This window comes from Kryptolebias marmoratus, linkage group LG23, assembly GCF_001649575.2.
Source record: "Kryptolebias marmoratus isolate JLee-2015 linkage group LG23, ASM164957v2, whole genome shotgun sequence".
Lineage (NCBI taxonomy): Eukaryota > Metazoa > Chordata > Actinopteri > Cyprinodontiformes > Rivulidae > Kryptolebias > Kryptolebias marmoratus.
Genome location: NC_051452.1, coordinates 15,285,856 through 15,307,140, shown reverse-complemented (window position 1 = coordinate 15,307,140; position 21,285 = coordinate 15,285,856). Strand labels below are relative to the sequence as shown.

The window sequence follows — 21,285 nt, the reverse complement described above, 5'->3', positions numbered from 1 at the left end:
TATATTAGATTACAGGGAGCGTGGTCTGATAGGAGTATGCTATCATAGGAACAATCAGTTACATTTGAGAGTAACTCTGTTGAAATCAAAATATAATCGATGCGTGAGTATGTTTTAAATGTTCTTGAATGGCATGAGTAGATTGTTTCAGTAGGTTTTAAGTGTCTCCAAATATCTAGCAGATTTAATTCTTTCATAAAATGACATATTGTTTCTCTACTTCTGGTATGTGTTTGATCAGTTCCTGATGTTCTGTCCAGCGTGGGGTCTAGGACACAATTCCAGTCACCTCCTATAATATATTTTCCTGGCAGCGACGCTAGGACAAGAAAGAAATTGGTGTAGAAAGCATCGTCATCAGAATTGGGACCATACACATTTACTAGATTCAGGGTTTCATGTAAGATAGACCCCTGAATAATCAGATATCTCCCCAACTTATCTTTGATAACATTGGTAACCTGAAAAGGAATGGAATTATGAATTAGAGTCATTACTCCCCTGGCTCTTGATGTAAATGAAGCTGCATATAAATCCCCCTGCCACCTCCTACGTAGTTTTATATTTTCTTCCTCCAAGAGATGGGTCTCTTGTAAAAATACTATTTTAGAATTTAGATCTTTCAGTTTGTTCATGACTTGTTTGATTTTTTTGGTTTTATGCAAGCCTCTACAGTTCCAGGATGTGCATTTAACTTCCGTTCTCTGCATCATGTCACCTTAAAGGTCGTTGATGCGGTAACATTGCAACTGTGTCCAAGAGGGTCAAGAAAAATAACTGAACAGTTAACAAACTCCCACAAACCCTGAACCACTAAAACAAACAAATCCCCATTCCCAACCAAAAAGTTAGGCCCTCCCAATATAATGCTTCCAACAACTGGCATATGTAGATCCTTAAGATCTATTCTTTCACTTACTATTACTACCACCAACAAGTAAAAAAAAAACAGATGTAAATATTGTGCCCGACCATCTCCTGGATTTCCAACAGTCTAATTATCCCTATATTTTTAAGGTGATCTTTTACAACAAAGGTAGAATATCCTGAGTGAAGAACCTAGAAATATAGTAAAATAAAGAGTGTTGTGAAGAGTGATACTCCACGCTATATATTGTGAACACAGAAGTGGGCTAACAGAAATATAAATTGAACAAAAAGGCACACCATTGCTACAGTCTAATTGTAATGGACCTTTTCAGTCACTCCGTTGCACTTATCCGACTCCTCTGAGTCCGGTCGATGAACTCTTGGACCTCAGCTGGTGTGTTGAACTTGAAAGTTTCCCCTTGGTACGTCAAGATCAGTTTAGCCGGAGGGATGAAGCCATATCTCAGCCCGAGCTCGCGGAGGCGTTTGCGGACTCCATCATACTGTTTGCGTTGCTTGTGTATCTCCGCAGAAACATCGTTGTAGAGTCTCACCCGTTGGTTTTTATAGAGGATATCCGTCTTTGCTCTGCTTGCTTTAAGAATCGTGTCTTTTTGCTTATAGTTGAGGAACCGCATTATTACGGTTCTTGGAGGTGCCTCTGCGTTTCTCTTCGGACCGACCCGGTGGGCTCTTTCGAGAATCAGCGGGTTTCTCAGGGCAGGCAGATCCAACACTTCTGGTAACCAGCTTTCCAAAAATTCACAGGCGTCGGAGCCTTCTGCTCCTTCAGGGAGGTTCACCAATCTGAGGTTGTTGAGGCGAGATCTCATTTCCATGTCGACCATTCTTTCCTCCAGTCGCTTCTTCGTTTCCTCCAAGCTCTTAACTTTATTAATTAGCGACCGTTGCTCGTCCTCCACCGTGGATAAACGTTCCTCTGCCTGCGTCAAACGCTTCGCACATTCTCCCACTTCTTTCTTCACTGCTTCTATGGCTGTCATAACCCCGTCAAGTCTTTCAGATAAGTCGGACTTTAAGCTTTTAATTGCTCCAAGTATTTCTGCTTTGTCACTGACTGAGCTGTTCATTTCGCCGTTGTTAGCCGCTAGTTCTCCCTCTATTCCCTTGCTGCTGCTTGGTTCCTTGCTAACTTTCTTGCTAGCTTCGCTTATGCTAGGCTCCGCGTGTTGCGGTCCGTAATCCGTCAGCTTGGATTGCAAAGTTATTTTTGACTTATCTTTACTCTGTCTTCCAGGTCCTGGCATAGTTTCATCCAAATCAATCACAGATATCGTTGCTGTAGCGTTCAGTAGACTTAAAAGGGATTTTTAAGGATTTTTGTCAGGAGCGGTGTCGGATGCGACCTTCTACCTTGCGTTCATACCCGGAAGTCCACCGAAAAGAATTTTTAATAATACAATTGAACTGCCCTCGATGCCATGCCATGTTGAAATAAAATAGACAATCTGAAGGACAACATAGATGGATTTTCTCTATTGCAATGTAGAGCTAGGTGTCAAGCACAAAATAACGTTGATTTTAATAACTTTATTGTATTTATGGAATGTAGTCTGCAAGCCTGCAATGTTAAAAAAAATTGCAAAAATAATGCAAATATTGGACTGAGACAAAAAGTCTTGATCATCTTTAATGCAAACATTGTAATAATCAAGGGCTATGCTGACAAAAAACAGCATTTTTATTCTACTCTTTTAACAAACTTATAACAACACAGTTTATCTTTCGTAAATGTTGAATTTTTGTGAACCATAGTGGGTTCTCAACTCCAGCTTACGGAGCGACTAGGTGGTCCACTGTGTCTGTAGAGTGGCATCGCTATATAGAAACAAATAACTCAGTAAACTCATGCAGCGGCTTTCTTTGGACAGTCTTCAGTTTGATTCTTCTTGGAGCTCATTAGGACAAAGGGAAATTCCCCTTTGTCACCTTAACTTGTCCCAGATGTTTTTCCCTCCGCTGCTATATCCGCTGATATTGTGTCGAACCTGAGATATCATCGATGAGTCACTTGCTCTTTGAGTCTTCTATAAAAAGCCATTCTTCAGTTTTAGAGGCTTCATTTATGACACATGAACACGTCATTGATGTGTTTGTGTGCGCGGCATGTGGAAGTTTCACTGCTTTCCAGGCAACACCCTCACACTTTCTCTCTCCTGGGCGCCTGTAGCAATGCTCGGCTCCTAAACATTACGTCAAGCTTGCCCTTATGCAATTCTCCGCAGACTTATGGCGCTCTCTGTCATCGTATGGCCATGTGCGCATGCTTGAGGACACCTCCTGGGACGGGTGTAGACTGCTCACATGTTCTAATTGGTTCAAGCTGTGTGAAAACTAAAGGACGCTGTTCCCCTTCTCCCTCCTTCCCTCCCCTGACATATTATTTCTTACACAGATGGCCCTGCAAACTAATTTGCACCCCATTCTATCACGCTCTTCGACAAAGTAACACATGCCTGCTGCTTGACTGGCATGGTACCAGCTCACTAGGAAATGTGACGGTATGAAAACACCACGGCTGAAGGAGGATGACCTCAGTGCAGCCAGGAGGGTGACAAGAGGCTGATTATCACTCAGGGTTGGTGACGCTGTCACTATAAGGCCTTCGGCCACAATGGGGACAGCAGTGATGCAGAAAGTCAAATCTGAATCCATTTGACTTTGAATATTTCACTTTACACTTGGCAAGTTTTCCCTTTTAAATCCATATCAGCTCTTCCATTTTAATTGAAGTTATTAAAGCTACTCAAAGGAAACTAAGCCTTCCCAATCAACTCAGACAAACAGATTTTATTGTTTGGGCTTCTGGAAAAATAGGAAAAGAAAGCACTTAGTTATTATATTACCCTTTTCAGTAGTTTTTCTGCTAAATGGGATGCTGATGTGTTAGGTTGTGAACATACACAGGTTCAGTTAAAGTGATGGGTTTTTCATGGGTTACAAGATTCCATCTCTCAAAAATTAGCATTCCTTAAAGAAATTCCTGTTGCCTTGCAGCCACGTAAAGTTTTAAACAGATACTGCGCGTCCTGTTCGCTGGTTTGGCGTGGAGTCTCAGCCAATAACACAACAAACCTCAGCTCAGTATGTGTAAAATTGACTGGGTTATACACATTTTTGTGTTTTCTACTGTCAGTTAGTTGTGGTGGTCACCCTTATGTGATTTGACTCTAAAAAGTAATCAGTTCTAGATGAACTGATTAAATTAGTGTTTTCTGAAGCTTTTGTTGAATTTTGTTCAGGGGTTTATGCTATATTTTGCTAATCGACAAGCAGGATCGACTTCAACAGTCATTGCCAAAGTTTTAACTAAAGGTTTTGTGCAATGTGTTGCACTTGGAGTATGTGTTGGGGATATCTCAGAGCTACTACCACACCAAATGTTAGCTTACTGTACGTAAAAATCACTGAGTTATAGCCATTTTTATATTGGCTAAGGTCAGTTAGCTGTCGCGGCCATCTTGAATCTGGTGGTAATGGTAATTCAAATTGTAATCAGTTGTCGAAGTATACCCAGTGATTACTTTCTGAGAGTTTCTTTAAAACCTGCCTTGTGGTTTGTGAGATATTTCGCTAACAAACAGACAGACACTGTCCATCTTTCATGCAAGTGGGAGATATTTAGCACTATTTACTCTTTCAAAAGCAAAACTTGGAGAAATGTTTTTAAAGGATTTGGATAGATACGGGAAAAAGCTTGAGGGTACATGTCTCTAAGGGGAAGAGTGTCTTCTTTTGTTTAGTAATCTCTTGCTGTGCGTCGCAGTCGGAAGGTTTGACAAGGTTGATGAAAGTTGTTTAAAAAGAAAAGGAAAAGAAACAAGTTTCTGAAAAATACACCTGTAAATTTATACAATTTTACCTGACAATGCAATCTTCATCATCGTTCAAAATAACGTTGACACTCTCCTATCAGAAAGGATTAGTGGCAGGTCAAATAGTTCACAGCTGCTTATCTTCTGTCTTATTGGGCCAACATCCAGCTGTAAAAGACAGCTTATGATTTACTACTTGTCAGTTGATGCTTAGCATCCAGAAGGCTAGGAATAATGAGCAGGTCTGTAGACTACATCACAGAGATCTGGTTGGATAAATCAAATATGGTCAGGCAGGTTTTCAGGTGACCTTAGTTTAGTATCAAAATACTTTATTAACATTTAATTTCCCTTTGGGATTAATAAAGTATTTTTGAATTTTGAATTGAATATATTCACTGGATCCACTCCAGTAGGGTAATTCAAATAATGTAGATCACTTGATTGTCTAGAGCAGGGGTCTTCAATTAAAACTCTTTCTCAACCAAAGATTCAGAAGATATAGCTGAAACCAGATGTTTACTACACTGTAAAAAAGCCCAGACACAATTATATAAAGCTATGGACCCTGTTGATTGGTTAGTTGACAACATTTAAGGCACACCTCAAACCCTCTGCTTTTTTTGTGACATTGTGGTAAAATTAAAAGAAATCAGCCAAGATATCAGGAAGAGAATCGTCAATCTCCATAACTCTGGTTCATCCTTGGGTACAGTTTCCAGATGTCTGAAGGTTCATCTGTTCAAACATTTATACACAAACATAAACACCATGGGAATGTCCTGCCATCATACCACTCAGGAAGGAGACAGTTCTGTGTTCCTGAGATGAACATGTTTTGGTGTGAAACGTGTGAATCGAGTTTGATCAGCTCGACCTACTGTTTGTGCAATCACTCCAGTTAATTTTACTGTTTCTGCCATGATGACTGGGTCGCCTCGTGGTGTTTCTTTAAACTCCTGTTGCCCCGATGGATAAGTGCTAATACCTCACCGCCTTGATTCCACGTTCCTGTGTTTGTAGAAGAAGTGGTCTCTGAATGGTGCATTTCAGCCTGCCCCTTTGAAGTGAGTACAGTTAAAACAACTTATGCAAACGATCCGAGTGCCCTGCAGTGCAGAAAAGTCAAACTTATGCACCCATTTGCCTGCTTTTGTGCTTTGTACTTTTTTTTTCGCAGTGATGGCGCAGCAATGAAGCTGCAGAGGAGAAACGACAGCCTTTGAAGTCCCACTGACCCTGTAGCTCATCATCTCTTCTCGCTGACATTCCACCTCCCCCTCTCTCAATCTGTGCACTCCAGAGAGTCCCGAACTTTTTGGGCCAGTGGAGATAATTGGACGAGTTATTAATCAGGCTCCTTGAGTATGAAAGATTTTAAAGCTGGTGAGCGTAAGTTTGGTGTGGGGAGTTGTGTTTTACAGAACACAAAAGATTTGTATTTTTTTTTTTTCCAATGATTCCTGGCTGAAATCATTAAATGTCATCATTCTGAAAGGCATGGTGCGATGGAAAACAGCTGAGTCAAGGCGTCTATGCTGCTTAAAGATGAAAGGCGAATGACTGTCCTCAGACAGCGCTGGTTGTTTGGAGAAAGAAGGGCACCAGCTAGCCACAGTTTCTGAAACTGCAGGAAAGTGTGTGATGGCATCTGAGAGCCGGAGACGAAGGAAGTGACCCTGCTGCGGGTGTCTGATGGTGCCGATATGGCATGGGGACGGTTCAAAGCAGAGCCAAATACCAGTGGGGGGTAATTATTAGTATGGACGGCAGAGTTTGAATACCGTTTCTCTAGCAGATCAGCTAGTTTTTAGGAATTTCAGCTGTAATTTGAGTATTCAGAATCAACTTAGGATCTTTATTACAAACAAAACCGATGTAAGATAAAACCTTCATTAGGGTTATATCAAAGATAAGATGAACCTGAGTACTTTCTCTTTGTTCATGTTTTTTTTAAAACACTCTGTTTATTGAGGTTTTTTCTTTTACATTTAAATCAACAATTAGCAACAAACAAACACCCACCCCCACCCTGGCACCTACCCCGACAAACAAGTAGAAAAAAATAGGTAAATCGAAAAGTAAAAAATCGATATAGCATTCTGTACCGTTAGCATAGAATAGACAGGATTACAGGCTATTATCAGCCAATGTCAGTCAGATTTCTTTCCATCTGCTCTCAGTGAGCTGCCTAAACCTTGGAAAAACAGCTTTTTTTTCTTTATGACTCCAACTGTCTTGGAGCAAATTAATTGCAAATCACCTGTTCTTTACCTGGTCTTACAGTGAGCTAAAAACAACTTCAGTTGAACACCAGCACAAGATACTTCACCCATTATTCATTTAAATCAAAAGCCAAAGACGCGGTGAGTGAAAAAACTTAGTCTATCCAATGATTCAGTAGCTTGTAGGTCCACGTTTTGCAGAAGTAACTTGTAATAATCCTCTACTGTATGACTTTTGTCAGTCTCGCCATAGTTTTGGAGGACATTTATTTTTGTCTTTCTGAGAGCACCATTTTATTTCAATAAGATGTGTAGGCATTCCCTTCTTGCCCAGCTCTTGTAAAGACCCACCACATAATTTCAGTCAAGTTGAGGTCTGGACCTTGCCTGGTCCATTGAAACGAATTGATGCTTTTCTTTTTCAGCCAGGTAAAAGTGTGGTCTAATCTTCAGCTGTCAGACAGATGGCCTCACATTTGACTCTAAAACCCTTTTGTCTACAGAGGAGTTCATGGTTGACTTAATGACTGCAAGGAGCCCGTACCATGAGTACTCCACCACTGTGCTGACAGTTGGTATGAGGTGTTTGTGCTGATATGTTAGGTTTGCTGTTTGCTAAACATGTTTATTAATTCTAAACATGTCTGCCCTGGTCTCATCTGTCTGAAGGACGTTATTCCAGAAGTCTTGTGGTTCATGTAGATGAAACTTTATAAATCTAAGTGGTGCTGCCATGCTGTTTTAAGATAGAAGAGGCATTCTCCTGCAACCCTTCCAAACAAGCAATACTTGTTCAGTCTTTTTCTAACTGTCCTGTCATGAACTTTTGCCTCTAACCTACGAACTGAGGCTTGTAGTCTAAGATATAGTTCTTAAGTTTCTCTGAGCATTGCACAGTCTGACATTGGGGTGAATTTGCTGTAACTCTTTGGAAGATTGGCAACTGTCATGAAAGTTTTACACTTGTAACAATTTTTTTAAATTATGGAATAGCAGACCCCAAATAGTTTGGAAATGACCTTTATAACCTTCCCCAGATTGGTTGGCAGCAGCAGGTACTTCTTGAAGGTCATTGCTGTTGTCTTTCCTCCCTGGCGTTGTGTTAACACACACCTGTATGTTCCAGAGCAGCAAAAACTCATGGTCTTACAGAGGTGATCACACTGTTTGCTTCTTTATTTGTTCTTAGTCTTTGGTAGATACTGACATGAATGTTGTTAATCAAAGGCTGCATTTATGTAATTCTAAGACCTAAATAAGATCAGATCATTTATTTTTATGTCCCGATTCATAAAACCATACAAATGAAAGAGGGTGGTTTTCCTGTTTACCATGACTTTATGAGCAGGTGGGGGTAAAAATCACAACATGATCACTGGGCCTCTTCCAAGGCTTTAATGAGGGAGTGGTTGATCTACACTACACACGTCCTCATACATTTTTACAGCTGCACAGCTGTGAGGGTGGGAGGAGCCCTCCCCCCTCTTCTGATGAGAGCAGGGGAGAGGGAGGCCGGACTGTCGTGGCTGAGCAAAGAGGGGATCTCACTGGACGTCATCAAAGCTCTCACAAGCGCCGCAGAACGAAGGCTGAACTTTTTTGCGATGCAGCCTCACACCTGGTGACACACTGGCAGGACTGAACGCCATGCAGGGCCGGGCAGGCAAAGCCCCCAAGAAGGAGATGGTGATAGAGTCTCCACAGCAGTACAAGAGTCTGGCTGAGATTGAGGCAGAAGTAGAGGGGGTGTCACAGGTGGCCGTGGTGAGTTTTTTCTCTACCTTCCTTGTCTGTTTTCTTTTTTAAAAAAGATTTTTTTAGAAGATGGGAAATAGCAGCTTGAGGGTATGCCTCTCCAGGGAGCTGAATGTTGATCTTTTTTTAGAAAATAAAGAACTCATGACCCCTTTTTTTCCCTTCCTGTGCATCAGAGTCCCAAAGTTTGACGAGTTGAATTCAGTTTTCTTTTCTTTTTGTTTTTATAATATTAGAAACAAACTCACTATGTATTGGGGAAAACTGCAATTTAACACAGAATTCATTGAAGCAATGCATATTACTCACTGCCTTTCATGTAAAAGTTGAAGACTAAATTTATCTTACTTTAATAAATGTTAAATTAGTGTCCGTTTTGGTCGAACCTTCAAAAAAAGGTATGCGCAATGTATATGATATTGCAACATGTCCCGCTCAAAGTATGTGTTGTAAATGACTCTCAGCTACTACCATATCAAATCTTAGCACATTTATTGTAAAACTGACTGAGTTATAGCCATTTTTGTTTTTTCTAAGGTCAGTTGGGTGTGGAGGCCATATTGAATCAGGTTAAATTCAAAAATTAACCATTTGTAGATGTACATCCAATGATTATTTCCTTAAGGTTTCATTAAAATACATACAAATGGTTCATGAAATATTTTGCTAACAGACAGACAGAGTCGACGCCAGATAGTTTTTAAAATTTTGTAAAATTTTCTGAGTTGTAGCTGTTTTTGTGTTTATTAAGCTCACTTAGCCGTGACAGCCATCTTGAATTTGGTTGACATCAGAAGTTATTGAGTTGTAGCCGTTCATCTAATGATTAGTTTCAGCAAGTTTCATAAAATCTGTCCAGTAAGTCATGAAATATTTTGCTAACAGACGCATGGAAACATGCAAAAACATTATTGTACACCTTTGTGTTTTGGCGATAAGGGATCAGTAGATATAATTTTACCCAACCCTTCATCTGCATTCACAATAATGTTGATCCTTATATATCAGAAACTTATTCATGCATGTGAATTACTGGCATGGCTCACAGTTCACAGCTGGTTATCTTCTGTCCAACTGGCCAACATCCAGTTATAAACTACAGTTTATGATTTTCTGCTTATCAGATGATGCTTAGCATACAGAGGACTGAGAAATATGGAGGGGTCTTTGCATTACATCACTGTCTAGAAAAATAAAAATGTCAATCTATGGTCTTTAATTGGCCTCAGTTTGTGTGTTTGTTGGATTCAAGTCAAGAGTCTAATCCAAATAATATCCAAATAATCACTCTCATCCCTAATGGCTCCATAATACTCAGGAAAATGTAGATGATAAATGAGAAGTTTTGAAAAATCTCTTAGCTTTGTTTCTTTTGTTAAACTCTTCTAAGGTTTTGTAATTTGTTGGTCGTTGTGTTTTTGAACACTGCACGCTTACCTCTTAGTTGCCTCTAAGTTGATCAAGTTCCCATAATCCTTCATTTTGTGTGGCAGGAGGCCTTTATGAACTATAAATCTGGTGTAAGCCACAAAGTGTGTGACTTTTACATGAATGTCTCAGTCTCTATTTACTTTTAGATAGATTTACAGCAGAGTTGTCCAATGTGTGGCCTGCAGTCTATTTGAGGCCCTCGGAGTGATTTTGGGTAGCCCACAACTTCAGTTTAAGAATGGTCTAATTTTGGAGGTTGATGCAGATGGACACCTTTTGCAAATGTTAGGTTAACAGAAATCTGAATGAAAAAAATCTTAAAATGTGCAATATTGGGTACAACACAAGTTTTTCATCTTTAATTAACCATATTTATTATTTTAATTCTAATTTTATGGTAAAATGGACCCCAAATCTTTACCAATATTACCAAAAAGTAAACTTTTGAGTAACCGTTCATAAAACAAAAAACTGCTGTTGATTCAATTATTGATGGAGGGAAACTGGACGTCATTAAGGTAATACGGAGTGGACATGATTTACTTACAATTCAATCACCTTATCTAATGTCCCTTTAAACTGAATCCTTTTTAGTGACTGCCTGCTACACTTTTTCACTGTTTCAACCACTCTTTTAGGACATTCCACCCATGGTCTCATGGATTAAAAAATTTTTTTTTTCAATTCACTTCAAGAGTCTATAGCCAGGCCACACAACCACTTTTTAGAAACTGTTTTTGAAGAACAGCGGCTTATGTTCCCCAGAGTAAAATGTGCTTTCTACGCAAAAACAAAAAAACAAACTCGACAAATCAAAACAACGGAATACGTTTCTTCTAATAAAATAAATGGTTGCAAGTGAAACCTTTTAGATTTCATTGATAATGATTTAGACACAACCACTTTTTTTCTCACTGTCTGACAATAAACCAACAAAACCTTTCCTGTTTTAGGTCAGTTAGTTTTCACAAAATATTTCTATTTGTTAAATGCCTGAATAATGAAAGAGAGATTTTTTTTTTTTTTTTTTTACTTTTTTTGAAGCCACATGTGTACATACACCAAGATTACTCTGCCTTTAAACAGTTTAAGAAAGCCCAGATGTTGATGTCATGGCTTTGAAAGCTTTTGATTGGTTAGTGGACAACATTTGAGGTAATTGGAAGCACACCTGTGGATGTATTTTAAGGTACACCTCAAACACTCTGCTTCTTTGTGTGACTCCATGGGGAAATCTAAAGAAATCAGCCAAGATATCAGGAAGAGAATTGTCTCTTGACTCTGGTTAATTATTGGGTACAGTTTCTAGATGCCTGAAGGTTCATCTGTTCAAACATTTATACACAAGTATAACCACCATGGGAATGTCCTGCCATCATACCGCTCAGGAAGGAGACGGTTCTTTGTTTCTGAGATGAACGTGTTTTGGTTTGAAATGTGTGAATCAACCCCAAAACTAAAGCTGAAGACCTCGTGAAGATGCTGCTGAAGCTGGTCAGAGAGTCATTATCCACAGAGAAACAGGTCCTGAACCAACATGGACTGAAAGGAAACTTAGTGAGAAAGAAGCCATTACTCCCAAAGCATTATAAAGAAGACAGATTACAGTTTGTAAATATGCAGAGACAAAGAGCTTCATGTTTGGATACATGTCCTATGGTCTGATGAAACTAAACTGAACTGTTTGGACATAATGACCATCGTTACATTTGGAGAAAAAAGGTGGAAACTTGTTTGCCTGAGAACACCATCCCAGCTGTGAAGTGGCATCTGTTTTCCACTGTATCTAGATGTAAATGATCATAACCATTTAAAAAACGTTAGGGTTTTTCTGTTTTGTTTACTTTTAAAACTAAATATCTGTCTTCTTGTATCTTTATCCATAAGGCCAACAAAGCATTGATCACATCTTACATTTTTGTCGCCAAAGAGAAGGTAAAGTCCCCAAATCACTCCCTATTGTTTGTTCTAGGACTTTAAATTCAGGTACCTGTGTATATATCAGTATTTTATCCAACCCAAATAATCATTATTATGTGTTAAAAAGAAATAGGGATTGTTGTCGCTAATAAACTAAATGGGGCAAACATTCCTAGTTCATTTCTAAGTAGAATAAAGCATTGTTTATTGAGTAAAGATGTTGATATTCAGACACAAACACAAATATGGAGACCTGTTTTGTAAGAGTTGGTGACTTTGTGGGAGTGCAACCCCCTTGGGTCTGTTCTGTGGAATGTTGCAGCTGATGTCTGCAGTGTCAAGGGACTGTAATCTGAGGAACTGAGCTCTGCTATCTTACTTACTGTCAAACATAAATGCTCACATAGACTTTTGTGCTAATGGGATTTATTTTGGAATGAGGGGGTGAGTTTTTCTGCACTGGATCCTGGTGTCAGTGGACTACTGGAAACTCTTAGAGAAGCAAGCCCTATAGGAGCACTCATTTAGCTCAGATTGTGAACGTTAGCTTGTGACTCTGTGACTGGTACAATGGCTCACACAGACTCTCACTCACCCATCCATCCCTTCCGTCATCCAACATCTCCTCCCCTTGTGGCCCACATTCACTGCTATCTCTGTGCCAGTTCCTCCGTCTGTAGCTACCAACCAGTCATTCAATGGTCGGACAATGGCAACTTGTTGTCCAGACTGTGTGAATACCACAAATTTCCCTCTGTAGCTTATCCAACAGTCAGTGCAGTGATACTGTTGTTATTGTCCAGTCACTGATAAAATCAATGAACAGATTGCTTTGCTTCAACTTATAAAAGGTCACATGCTGAGTTGTAGAGGCTGGGCTGATGCTGTTTTGTTGCTCCTGCAGGTCAAACCAAAGATTATAGAGCCTCTGGACTATGAAAATGTGCTACTGCAGAGGAAGACCCAGATCATCAGTGATGTTCTTCGCGATATGCTGCAGTTTCCCACAGACGACTTCCAGGTAAGAAAAGCCAAGCCTGCTTATAGACAGCATAACAATTTGTACTTTTTGACTGGTTAAAAATATAGTTGAAACCAGATGTTCATCCACTGTATAAAAAGACACATAGCCAGTTTTTTTTTTCTCACAGTCTGACATTGAATCAAACTAAAACTTTCCTGTTTTAGATTAGTTAGAATTTCAGAAATTACGTCTATTTGCTACATGGCCAAATATTCGTATATATATATATATATATATATATATATATATATATAATACATTTCACCGAAAATTACATCCACAGATGTGCCTCCTATTACCTCAAATGTTGTTAACTAACTAATCAAAAGTTTCCAAAACCATGACATCATCATCTTAGCTTTCCCAAACTGTTGAAAAGCGTAGTATATGTAAACTTGTGACTTTTGATAAAAAGATTTTATCTTATTATTCAGGCATTAAACCAGTAAAAATTATTTTGGAAATCCTAACTGACCTAAAACAGGAAATACAGATTTAATGTCAAACAGTGAGAAAAATGTGTCATTTTAAACAGTGTATGTAAACATCTGGTTTCAACTGTATGCACATGCTAATGGAAATACTGGAAATCCCTGTCTACTGATTAAAAAAAAACTCTGCTTGTCACAACATTTTAAGTCCATGTTAGAAGTTATTAGGCATCTGAGGGCAATAGAATCACTGGACATACTGTTAGTTGAACAAATGTCTTGTGATCCAGTTTGCAGTCTGCTTCTTGCATCTAGGCTCCTTTTTCGCCATCCTGAAAATGTTTCCTTTGCCTTTTCACTCAACTCTTGGATTGCTACTGACATAACATTCTATGTCCCAAAAGCCAGTTTGTGAGGCTGTAAATTGGAACAGCCAGGCACCCGCCTCAGTCAGCTGTCAAGTTTACACTGCACCCAACTTCAGCTTTTCTCTCCACAGATGGTAAACCCATGTGGAGGTGGCATCCTACGGCTAACTTTGATCTGAATCCCAAGATCTGAGGTTTTCCCACCAGACATTTGTTGGTCAGCTCTATTAAGCCTTTAAAGCTTTGGATGAAAAATTTCCATCTTTTTTAAAATTACTTTTGTGACATTTTTACCTCAGACATAAGGATCTCACTGGGTTGGAACTGTTGGTGAATGTCTTGAAATGTTTGTGTGGATTCTCAATTTCCTTGTGCGCTGTACACTCAAAGCACTTTACAACACAATCTGTGCCCATTTTACCCATCTACACACACATTCATACAGCACTCTACTACATCTCTTCAAAGTTAATCTGGATAAATCATTTTATAGAGTCTAATCTGTTCTTTAGATCACATTCATACACTGATGGGGCACACATCAGAGGCAATTAGGAGTTCAGTGTGTTGCCAAGGAAACTTCGACTTGTGGCATACTGGTGGAGTCGAACCTCCAACTATTTCATTAGACTGCTCTAACCACAGATCCACAGCCACCCCCAAGCAACAAGCAACCAGATAACTTAATATAGGTTCTTTCGAACCTATATGAGTAATCTGTTATAAATCTTGTCTTTGCTTTGCTATAAGATGTGTACTACAGCTCTTTGCTGCTTTTTTAAACATTCACCAACGTCTGAATCTCATATGACAGATGCTTTTTAAACTCTGCCAGCATTTCAGGGTTACACGGGGTTACAGTCCTGGGATGGTTCTCAGCAGTGTCTGGGGGCATGTTTCAAACTAAAGAGAAAACAAAGACAGAGGGATGTTCCAAAATTCGTTGTTAGCCAGTTGTTGTTGAAGTCTTCTGAGAAGCAGTAAGACTTTTATTACTGACAGTAAATACCAAGACCAACCCATTACAGAACCACTCTGTTGTGTTGAATAATATTTTTCTTCTTGAAAATAAATGTGAGCCTGCACATTTGCTTTGATCCAATACCACATTCTCTTCCCTGCTTTGGTTAATAGAGCATAAAATGTGGATTAATCCTCATCTGAAAACACCAACCAGTTTATGTACTATTTCTCCCTGTTTGACTGACAGTTGTTTAAAACTACACTGTACAACCATAACATTATGATCTAATATTAAGTATGGACCTCTTTTGCCACCAAAGTAGCCTTTATGCATTGAGGCATAGACTCCACTAGACTTCTGAAAGTCTGCTGTGTTATTTGACTAAAAGTCATTTGTAAAAGAACCTTTGCTTGTTTATCAAAAACATCTCACAGATCCTTGATTTGTCTTAGCACTAGAGAAATTGGAGGACAAGTTAACATGTCAAACTCATTATTACTTCCACCAAGGAGGCTATGTTTTCTGTAGCGTTTGTTTGTTTGTTTGTCTGTTTGTTGGTCTGTGTACAAGATTACTCAAAATGTTATGAACAGATTTTCATGAAATTTTCAGAAAACATCCAATATGGTACAAGTTACAAGTGATCAAATTCAGGTGGTGATCTAGTCAAAGTTTAAGGTCAAAAGTCATAGATCATCCTATCCTCTAACTCTGCAACCGTATAACAGGAATGTTAGGGTGTAATCACACCAGGAAAGTCCTTTGGTCTGCTTGTTTGGTCCGGACCAAAAGTGGACTTAATTTTTTTCGTTTGTTGTGGTTTGCATTCACATTGGGCATTTTTGTAAGCGGACTATAATTTATAAACAAAGGCACGTGGGTGACGGTCATTGCTCCCATTGGACAGAAAGACGGGGGCAGCGGTGGAGCACAGAGCACAGACCCAGAAATAAAGATGGAAGTCCTGCGTGATGTATTTGTTATGTGCACATTCATTCTGTTGGTACAATTACAGTATCATTTTGAAATTCAAGAGCAGCTCATTCAACGTCGGTTTAATGACGTTTTACTTCTAATTTTGGAACGGCGCCGGCAAATGCGTGCCGCAACTCGAAAAAGGCGAGATGCTCTGTGCACTCTGACACACAACATACTAGCAACGATGGCCTGTGAAGTCCAAAAAGGCGCATGCTTTATGTAGTTAGTTCGGTTCAAGTCTGGTCTGTATTCACACCAGAAGCGAACCGCACCAGAGTGCGTTTGGAAGCGGACTGAGACCACCTCAAAAAGCGGGTCTCGGTCCGGTTGTTTGATCCGCACCGGAGTTTGCATGACTGTATTCACACCTGTACAAAAAGTCTGGACCAACGCTGGAAACAAACTCTGCTTCGATTAAAGCGGACCAAATGTGTCAGGTCTGAATACGACCTTAAACTCTCCAGCTGGAAACCTCATGGTTCAAAGAGGATCACTGTTGAATTCAAGGTCAAGGCCACAAATGACCTTGTGCACTAACTATGTAACCATGTAACAGAGGAAAATTAAACTGCACAGTTGGATACTTCTTAGGTTAAGGTTGATCACCATTGTTTCAAGGTCGTGGTGTCAAAGGTCAACTTCACAGTTGACCTAGTCCTGTTAACACGATCACGTAAAAACAATTGAACAGATTTGGAAGAAATTTTCAGGAAATGTTGGGGTTGTCACAAAAAAAACAATGAATTAAATTTTGGTTTCCTTGTATCAGGTCACCTTTCTCCATTGCTCCATGATCCAGTTCTGTTGTACCCATGTCCACTGTAGCCTTTTTTTAATCATGGACACAAGTCATCAAGATAACCTTTACTGGCTGACATCTATGCAACCCCACACACAGCAAAATGTGATATGTCCAAATTAGTGTGGTTATTTTTCTAGAATTTGAGCTAAGGTAGCTTTTCTTTTGGATTGAACAATATAGATCAACCCTCACTTCCCTAGTGCTTCAGCGAGTCTTAGCCACCCATGGTCCTGTGGCCAGTTCACTGTTTATCCTTCCATGGACTGCTTTTCTGAACATTTGAGACTGGGAATATCCCCCACCCCACAAGAAAAGCTGCAGCTGTTTACTTGAAAGTATTTCTACAAACATTTATGAACTGACGTACATTTCACTGACGTACATTGTGCGGTGGAAAATGCACGGCTTCCAGACTATTTCACAATCAGGGGATGATTGGTGGTTTTCATTAGGAGGCTGTCTGCAGTAGATGGCCATTTTTCAACTGCTTTGTGTGCATGTGTGTCTGGTTTGACCCAGTCCCCGCATCTGTCTAACCTGCCATATGTTTTATATCAGAGGGCTAAGAGACAAAACGAATGGAGGCCGCCAGATATTTGGGTGTGGCAAGCACACATGCTGTATAAACACACACTCGTATTGATACACACCCATATAGAGAGTAACTGGCCATACAAGAGATTTGATGGGTTAGAGGAGGTAGTCTTCAGTTATAGACTAGCTTTATCCAGATGAATGTTCATGTAGGATAGAGTAAGATAGATCATGTAATTTTTACCAATATTAAGATTTGAATTCCTTTCCAGATAAAGTGCTGAAGACAGAATGTTACCTTTCTGCAGATCCAGTTTTTGAGTTTTTGATTACGACAATCAGACTGCACTTTTTTTTTCACAGCATCACTTCCTGCAGAATGTGCTTCACCTTCACTAAACCCATCAAAGGTCTGGTTTAGCAGCTGTGAAAGGAATGCTGTTAATTGGTCACCAGCAGTTCTTTCTAACAGTAGACTGATAGCATTGTGCTTTGAAGAAATATTAAATGTTGTGTGATAAATATTATAATAGTTCAAATTATTGACACTTCATTGATGCTTGAGGTGTATAGAGGCATGAGCCTTAAAGCCTATTCTGTATTTGAAGCCTGCCAGTTCACTGACAACAAACTACTCAAAAGTCAGAACATGATGGAAGCTTTAATGTGGTTTCATATTTGTTGGCATACATGTGTTTATATTCTTCTTTTGGATCAGCTGCACTACCTTATCGGATTGTAAAGAGTTCAGTGGCGTCAGAGACCCTATAGTCTTGGTGGAGGTTTGCGTTCTCTGAGTGCCTCTAGTTATTTTCTAGTATCATAAAATTCCAGTTGAATATTAGTAAACTGTTATTTTTCAGGAAATAATTGTGCTTTTTAAGTTAGTTTTTTTAAATGACTATAAATTAAAAACTATTACAATTTTTTAAAAATAAAATTGTATAACTGAAGCTTGTGATTCATTACTTGTATAACAACTTTATTTGATGTGGATGTTTATACAGGATGAAAGGGAAAAAAGTAAAATACATACACATGTTTGATCACTAATACCAAATCACACCAGTCAAATGAGAGCAGAAGTTCAATAACCCTGTACACTAACTACTGTGAGAATATATATATATTTTTTTTTTTTGGTAAAACAGGACCTCTGTGCCAACTGACCTTAGAAAACACAAAAATGGATATGAATCTGTCAGTTATACAGATATTTAGCAAAGATTTGGTGTGGTAGGAGCTTAGAGACATCCCAAACACATACTCCAAGCTCTAAATGATTGATCAAGATTTTAATCTTAGAACTCTTAACTAATGGAGTCAAGTCTGTCTGTCAAGAAAAGATCTCATAAACCATGGGATAATAATCTTTATTAGTACATCTACAAGTGGTCCCACAGCTAATCGAACTTAACAAAGACAAAAATGGTTCTCAGTTTTGCAAAAATTGAGCTGAAATTGACGTGATACAAGTTGGTAGGGAAGTTCAGTTCACTGCACTGGTCCACATTTCCTCCCTGAAATAGTGAGATCCATCAACTACAGGGAGGTTCTGTTCTGTTCTGATTCAACACAGATCTCTTCACACACACCGTGTATTGCAGTTACACATAGTTTTCATGAGTGACTCCTGATACACGCCAAGCGCATATGGTTGATAAATCCTAACCTATTAACCCATCTTCTCTTTCAAAAGTCTTTTATAAAGCCAGTGGGCTTGTTTTGATTATTGGCACAACTAGGACAATGATAGAAAAGTCTTTATGGTAAGCTACACTATCAATTTTTATACCTTTTATACCTTTTTATACTGTATTTCAAAATCCAAAAGTTGGTGGTCAGTCTCTTAAAAGTATTTCCTAAAAAGTTCACCAATTCATTAGAATTTACAGTTTATTACCAGCAGATTATGTGAATGAATTTAAAGGAACTGAAAAACCAGCTTCCCTGGACGCTGGCGCGTTCCTGACCCGGATCTCTGACCTTCCTTTGAGGAAGAGTTCAGAGAGAAAGTTTCCTATGGGGATCAATAAAGTTTGATGTAATCATGAGGAAGAGTGAAAACATCACCAAAGCGGACTGAGCCTTTTGCATAAAACACCAGCAGAGTAGATGTGTTGTGTTTTTCATGCCTGCTTTCTGTCTCTTCCCCCTCAGATCTCCACCCTGCGGCGCCAGGGCCGAACTCTGCTCTCCACTGTGCCAGAGACTGCTGAGAAAGAAGCTCACTCTCTGTTTGTCCAAGAGGTAAAACCTGGATGCAAGCCTTCTTTGTCCATTCTGTCTCTCCAACTTGGCTTCTGTGACATGACTAAATCCCTGCACCATCCTTTAGTTCAAGCACTGCAAAGTTTTATCACCTTTTTCACCCAAATATGGATGCTTTATCTTACTCTAGAAAATGCATTTGTACCCTTAAATATGGACAGATGCTGGAGCTACAATGATCAAACATAAATCCAGTAGTATGTGGAAGAACCATACATAGCCACAACAGCACAGCAAATCCTTTAAGGGGAGATAAAAAGACTTTCCAACTGTCTAAGATTTATAGCCAAAAAGTATTGTTACAACAAAAACAATATGAACAAAATACAAATGTTATCACTTTTGTACTATTTTCAGAAATATTTACCTTTCACTTTATGTAAAGAGAAATGAAAACTGGCACAGAACACATTGATATGTTGTTTGTTGCCTTTAATTTCCACTTTCACGTGTCTCCTGATAGTGAGGCTTGTTTCAGAGGATCAGTGTGTTTGGGTTGGTTTGGGTTGGGTCTGTTATACAGTGCACAGTAGGTGATAGTCCTAATGTTGCCAAGAATTACATCATAACCACATCTGCAGCAGCTGTGGTTTCTCTTACACATGGGATGTTTTTTCCTAAATTTGTTTTCCAACTTTTTTGTTAACTTTTTTGACTCATTCCATGTGCAGGTACAGATCTTTTATGGTTTTACAGATTTTTTTTTTTGATTTTGTTGAACGTCTAAACACACAGAGTAGAAGAAAACAGTGGGGGTTTGTTTTTATAGCTGTGGTTCAAGGCTTAGACTGTCCCTCTGTCCATTTGCATCTTAATCAAGTAGCTTACTGGACTGGAAATGTTGGTGATTAGTTTGCAAATGGTGTTTGTGAAGGAGTCTCTAAATTGTCTCGAAATATTCACTAATGTTCTCAATTTCTCCACATGAGTTGCAGAGGTTTGTAGTCTTGTCAGTAAAATTTCAAACTTGCTCAAAAAATTTGTGCGACAGTTTTTTTCTTAAAATAGTCAACAAGTTGTTGCGGGAATGCCAGACCAGGTCTAAAAACCATGTTAATGATAAATAATATTTATTAAAAGCTGGTTCAAATCAGCATTTTTTTTTCTAAAGCGTACTCCAGATAATGAAATGTGGGGGCGGCTTGCAAGGTGGGTACAAAGCAAGCGAATGTGGTACAGTGTGGGCAGAGGTGAGAGATGAAATAATGTACACAACTTAGAATACAGTTTTGCAAACAGAGACATGAAACTAAGCCGTGATTTTCTAAAACTGGCTGTGCAAAATGTGGCTGCACAGCTTACTTAATCACCAAAACTCAGAATTTAGTGAAACCGCAACTGAAAACCCACCTATTTTCTTGTAATTTTCAGTCACCAACTAGTCTGCCCAATGAAATCTGCCCAGAGAGACATTTTGAAAACTGTTCTTTAGGAACTCCTCTCTAGACCAAAACATTCTAGAGTCAAATGTGAGGCCATCTGTCTGACAGATGAAGCTTGGACCAAACAGAACAATGATCCCAAACACAGCAGCTAATCTACAACAGAACGGCTAAAAAAAAAAAAGAATCAAGGTGTTGCAATGGTCCAGTCAGAGTCCAGAACCTCAACATGACTGAAATGCTGTGGAGGGACCTTAAGAAAGCTGAGCAGAAATAAATGTCTGCAATGAACTGAAACTGCGTTGTAAAGAAGAATGAGCCAAAATTCCTCCACAACCATGTAAGAGACTTATAAAGTCAGACAGAAAACCACTACTGAGAGTTATTGTGGCTAAAGAAGGTGATACTTGGTGACAGATACCACAGCAGACCGTAAGAGACTAAAGCCAGCTTGACACTACAATTTCCAGCCACTGTAGACAAACTCTTTGATC

The 21,285-nt window shown here is 39.2% G+C and overlaps 1 protein-coding gene across 14 annotated transcripts in view; it reads left to right on the top strand.

The window, feature by feature from the left end:
* dock9b (dedicator of cytokinesis 9b) overlaps positions 1-21,285 on the top strand; it is a 124,656-nt gene that overhangs the window by 29,852 nt on the left and 73,519 nt on the right. For 11 of the 14 annotated variants that reach the window (XM_017426825.3, XM_017426834.3, XM_017426832.3 and 8 more), the window contains exons 2-3: positions 12,942-13,058; positions 19,299-19,388. In XM_017426825.3, the coding sequence (XP_017282314.1) occupies positions 12,942-13,058; positions 19,299-19,388 (207 nt within the window). Of the gene's footprint in view, positions 1-8,459; positions 8,696-12,941; positions 13,059-19,298; positions 19,389-21,285 lie in introns of those variants that run through there. The other 3 variants (XM_017426824.3, XM_017426831.3, XM_017426833.3) reach the window with 3 other exon arrangements.